Consider the following 4,196-nt stretch of genomic DNA (forward strand, 5'->3'; position numbering starts at 1 on the left):
AACTGGTGCTGAGACCCGGGAATTCGACCAAACCATCGTCGGCACCATCGGAGACCCCTTGAGTTCAAGGAGGATTCAGAACTGCAGGTAAGGACGTTCAGAGAGGTATGTTTTTTCTGGACTTTGGCTTGAACCTGTTTCCGCCTTGGAAAGGTAGCTTTGAGGCCTTGGTTATCATTCTGGGAGCACTTATAGTTTTGTTGTATAAAACATGCCAGGCCGTTGTGGCGGAAAGTCGAAATGTTCTTGAGGAAGTCCAGGATAGCATGTCAGAAACTGAACGCAGTGAGAGGTTAGGTGCACGAAAAAAGAAACGGGCCCCAAATAAGGAAAATGGCCCTCCCGGAAGGTCTGTTGACAAGGGAGCGTATTTTAAAGAGCCTAGAGATTCTTTGCCTGTCGAGAGGCCGGACAAAGGGACTAGTATATACCCCGTCCGAGAACTAAAGGCTCTGCAATTAAGTAGTTCAGGAAGCCCCGGGAGCTCTGAGGACGAGAGCCTTGACCTGGAGGAGGAGGCGGAGCTAGATGAGGAAGTAGCGAAGTATGAGGAAGAAAGATATCATCCAGATGATCATGTACAAGGCAACAAGAGACACCAAAAACATTCACATTCTGTGATGGCCGCTTCACAAGTGGCCCCCTCAGCGTCCCCTCCGTATGAGGTCTGCCGAGGATCTTTTTCCCTCCTATCTGATAAAGTGCGGAGGAAGTTACGTTCGGCCTTCCCTGTCTTTGAAGGCCTAGAGAACGGGCGAGTATACGCACCTGTGGAATATAACCAAATAAAGGAATTAGCAGAGTCAGTCAGAAAGTATGGCGTCACCGCCAATTTCACATTGGCACAATTGGACAGGCTGGCGAGAGACTCCATGACACCTACTGATTGGCAAACAATAGCCAAGGCCACGCTTAACAGCATGGGCCAGTTTATGGAATGGAAGGCCCTTTGGCATGAAGCAGCTCAAGAACAAGCCAGGGCCAATGCTATATCTTTGACACCAGAACAGCAAGAATGGACTTTTGACATGCTGACAGGGCAGGGACGCTATGCAACCAATCAAACAAATTTCCCCTGGGGAGCATACCAACAAGTCTCGAGCACTGCCATCAGGGCCTGGAAGGCACTCTCTAGGAAGGGTGAGGGAGGTAACCAATTAACAAAGATTATACAAGGAGCTCAAGAGCCTTTTTCTGATTTTGTGGCTAGGATGACGGAGGCGGCAGGGCACATTTTTGGAGACTCTGAGACAGCCATGCCTCTTGTCGAACAGCTTGTCTTTGAACAAGCCACTCAGGAATGCTGTGCCGCCATTGCCCCTAGAAAAAACAAAGGGATGCAGGACTGGCTTAGGGTTTGTAGAGAGTTAGGGGGCCCTCTTACCAATGCAGGGCTGGCAGCAGCCATTTTACAGTCCCAGAGACGCCCCCCTAAGGGGCCCGAAAAAAGGGTCTGCTTTAACTGCGGAAAGCCCGGACACATGAAAAGAGACTGTAGAAATCAGAGGGCCCACCCCTGCTCTTTGCACCCGCTGCGGCAAGGGCTATCATAAGGCAGACCTATGTCGCTCGGTTAGGGATTTGAGAGGTAATGTCCTCCCTCCTAAGGCAACCTTTATCAATGAGGATCCAAAAAACGGGGCAGCGGGCCCATGGTCCCAGGGCCCACAAAAATATGGGAACCGGTTCATCAAGGCCCCGGAGAAAGCCCCCTTGGGGATGACACAAGACTGGACTTGCGCGCCTCCTCCGATTTCTTATTGATGCCTCAAATGGCAGTGCAGCCCATACCTGCCTGTTTGCCCATACCATTTCCTCAAGGGACTGTAGGGCTCCTTCTGGGCCGAGGGTCACTCACCCTGCAAGGATTGATTGTTCACCCTGGCATAATTGACAATCAGCGTACCCCTGAGGTTCAGGTTTTGTGCTCTAGCCCTAAAGGCATATTTTCTATCAGTAAAGGGGATAGGATAGCTCAGTTGCTACTCCTTCCAAGTACCCACCAGGAATTTAGAAATAGGCCGATGGGATCCTCGGGTCAGGACTCAGCCTATTTAGTTGTCAGCCTACAAAATAGGCCGAAGCTGCTCCTACAGGTTAATGGTAAGAGTTTTGAAGGCATCCTAGATACTGGGGCAGATAAGAGCATCATCTCTTCCCATTGGTGGCCAAGGTCTTGGCCGATTACCGAGGCTTCCCATTCATTACAGGGTTTGGGTTATAGTGCCCATCCCACAATCAGCTCTTCCGCCCTCACTTGGAAGACGGCGGAAGGGCGGGAGGGAAGATTCACTCCTTATGTCCTCCCTTTACCTGTCAACCTATGGGGACGGGATGTTATGCACGACCTCGGGCTTACTCTGTCCAATGAATATTCACCACAAGCAATCCAAATATGAAGAAAATGGGGTATGAGAGAGGAAAAGGGCTGGGGTGTTGTGAACAGGGGTGTACAGAACCCATAGCACCCAACCCAAATCAAGGCAGACAAGGCCTGGGTTTTTCCTAGGTGCCACTGAGGCAGTACGGCCCATACCATGGAAAACGGAGGCTCCGGTGTGGGTTCCTCAGTGGCCTTTGACCTCCAAAAAATTGGCTGCAGTAACTGATCTGGTCACTGAGCAGCTGGCTTTGGGGCATATAGAGCCATCTACCTCCCCTTGGAATACCCCGATTTTTGTGATAAAAAAGAAATCTGGAAAATGGAGGTTATTACATGACCTAAGAGCTATTAATGAGCAAATGTATCCCCTTGGGGCAGTGCAGCGGGGACTTCCGGTCCTCTCTGCTCTGCCTAAGGATTGGAACTTAATCATTATAGATATAAAGGACTGCTTCTTTTCTATCCCCCTGCATGTCTCTGACAGGCAGCGCTTTGCTTTTACCATCCCTTCAATTAATCATATGGAGCCAGATAAGAGATTTCAATGGAGAGTGCTGCCTCAAGGGATGGCCAACAGTCCCACCATATGTCAACTGTATGTACAGGAGGCTCTAAAGCCTATTAGAGAAAAATTTCCTGCGATAACTATTATTCATTACATGGATGATGTGCTCATGTGTCATCAAGAGCGAGAGACCCTTGAAAAAGCTTACCCACAGCTGGTGAAAGCTTTGCAATACTGGGGACTTCAAGTCGCCACTGAAAAGGTCCAGTTTTCTGATACAGGCCAATTCCTGGGCACTGTTATTCTCCCTGATGTGATTCGTCCACAAAAGATAAAAATTTATAGAAAAGATTTGTGCACTTTAAATGATTTCCAAAAATTATTGGGAGATATTAATTGGCTTCGCCCATTTCTCAAAATTCCCACAGCGGATTTAAAACCTCTTTTTGACATTTTGGAGGGGGACACCCATATTACTTCCCCTCGATCCTTGACCCCTGCTGCGGAAACAGCACTCCTCCTAGTAGAGGAGGCAATAGAGAAAGCACAGTTACGTCGCATTAACAGCTCTCAACCTTTTTGTCTCTATGTTTTTAAAACAAGAAAGCTGCCCACTGCGGTTTTATGGCAGGAAGGACCCCTGTTATGGGTTCACCCGAACGCTTCCCCCCAAAAAATAATTGACTGGTACCCCACGGCTATAGCTCAACTTGCACTTAAAGGCTTAAAATTGGCTATAGAACACTTTGGCAAGCACCCTACATCTATCTTGGTCCCCTATAATTCCTCTCAGGTGCAAACATTAGCTGCCACCTCAAATGACTGGGCCATACTAGTTACCACCTTCTCGGGGAGAATTGATAATCACTATCCAAGGCATCCTTTGCTGCAGTTTGCAGCCCTCCATCCTGTAGTCTTTCCCCGAGTTACATCTCCCATTCCACTGAAAGAGGGATTGATGATATATACAGATGGCTCCAAGAATGGGAAGGGGGCATATGTCATGGGTTCCAAGGTGTTCTCACGACAATATGCAGAAACCTCTCCTCAAATAGTAGAATGTCTGGTTGTGTTGGAGGTTCTTCAAAAGTTTTCAGGTCCTCTTAATATTATTTCTGACTCATCCTATGTAGTTAATGCAGTTGCTGTGCTAGAGACAGCTGGTGTTATAAAACCAACCAGCAGGGTGGCTGCCCTTTTTCAGAAAATACAAGATTGTTTATTTAAGAGGAGTACACCCTTTTATATTACACATATTAGGACCCATTCGGGCCTCCCTGGACCAATGGCCCTTGGCAATGATTTAGC

At 48.2% G+C, this 4,196-nt stretch overlaps 1 protein-coding gene across 1 annotated transcript; it reads left to right on the plus strand.

Moving 5' to 3' along the window:
- The first annotated feature begins 216 nt into the window (after positions 1-216).
- LOC108490906 (igE-binding protein-like) lies at positions 217-2,389 on the plus strand. The gene is given in 2 exon segments (XM_017798379.2): positions 217-1,501; positions 1,503-2,389. Coding segments are annotated over 2 exon segments (1,497 nt in total). The 5' UTR covers positions 217-266; the 3' UTR covers positions 1,765-2,389.
- Positions 2,390-4,196: the final 1,807 nt, after the last annotated feature.

This window comes from Nannospalax galili, unplaced genomic scaffold (genome assembly GCF_000622305.1).
Source record: "Nannospalax galili isolate Female #2095 unplaced genomic scaffold, S.galili_v1.0 scaffold497, whole genome shotgun sequence".
Classification (NCBI taxonomy): domain Eukaryota; kingdom Metazoa; phylum Chordata; class Mammalia; order Rodentia; family Spalacidae; genus Nannospalax; species Nannospalax galili.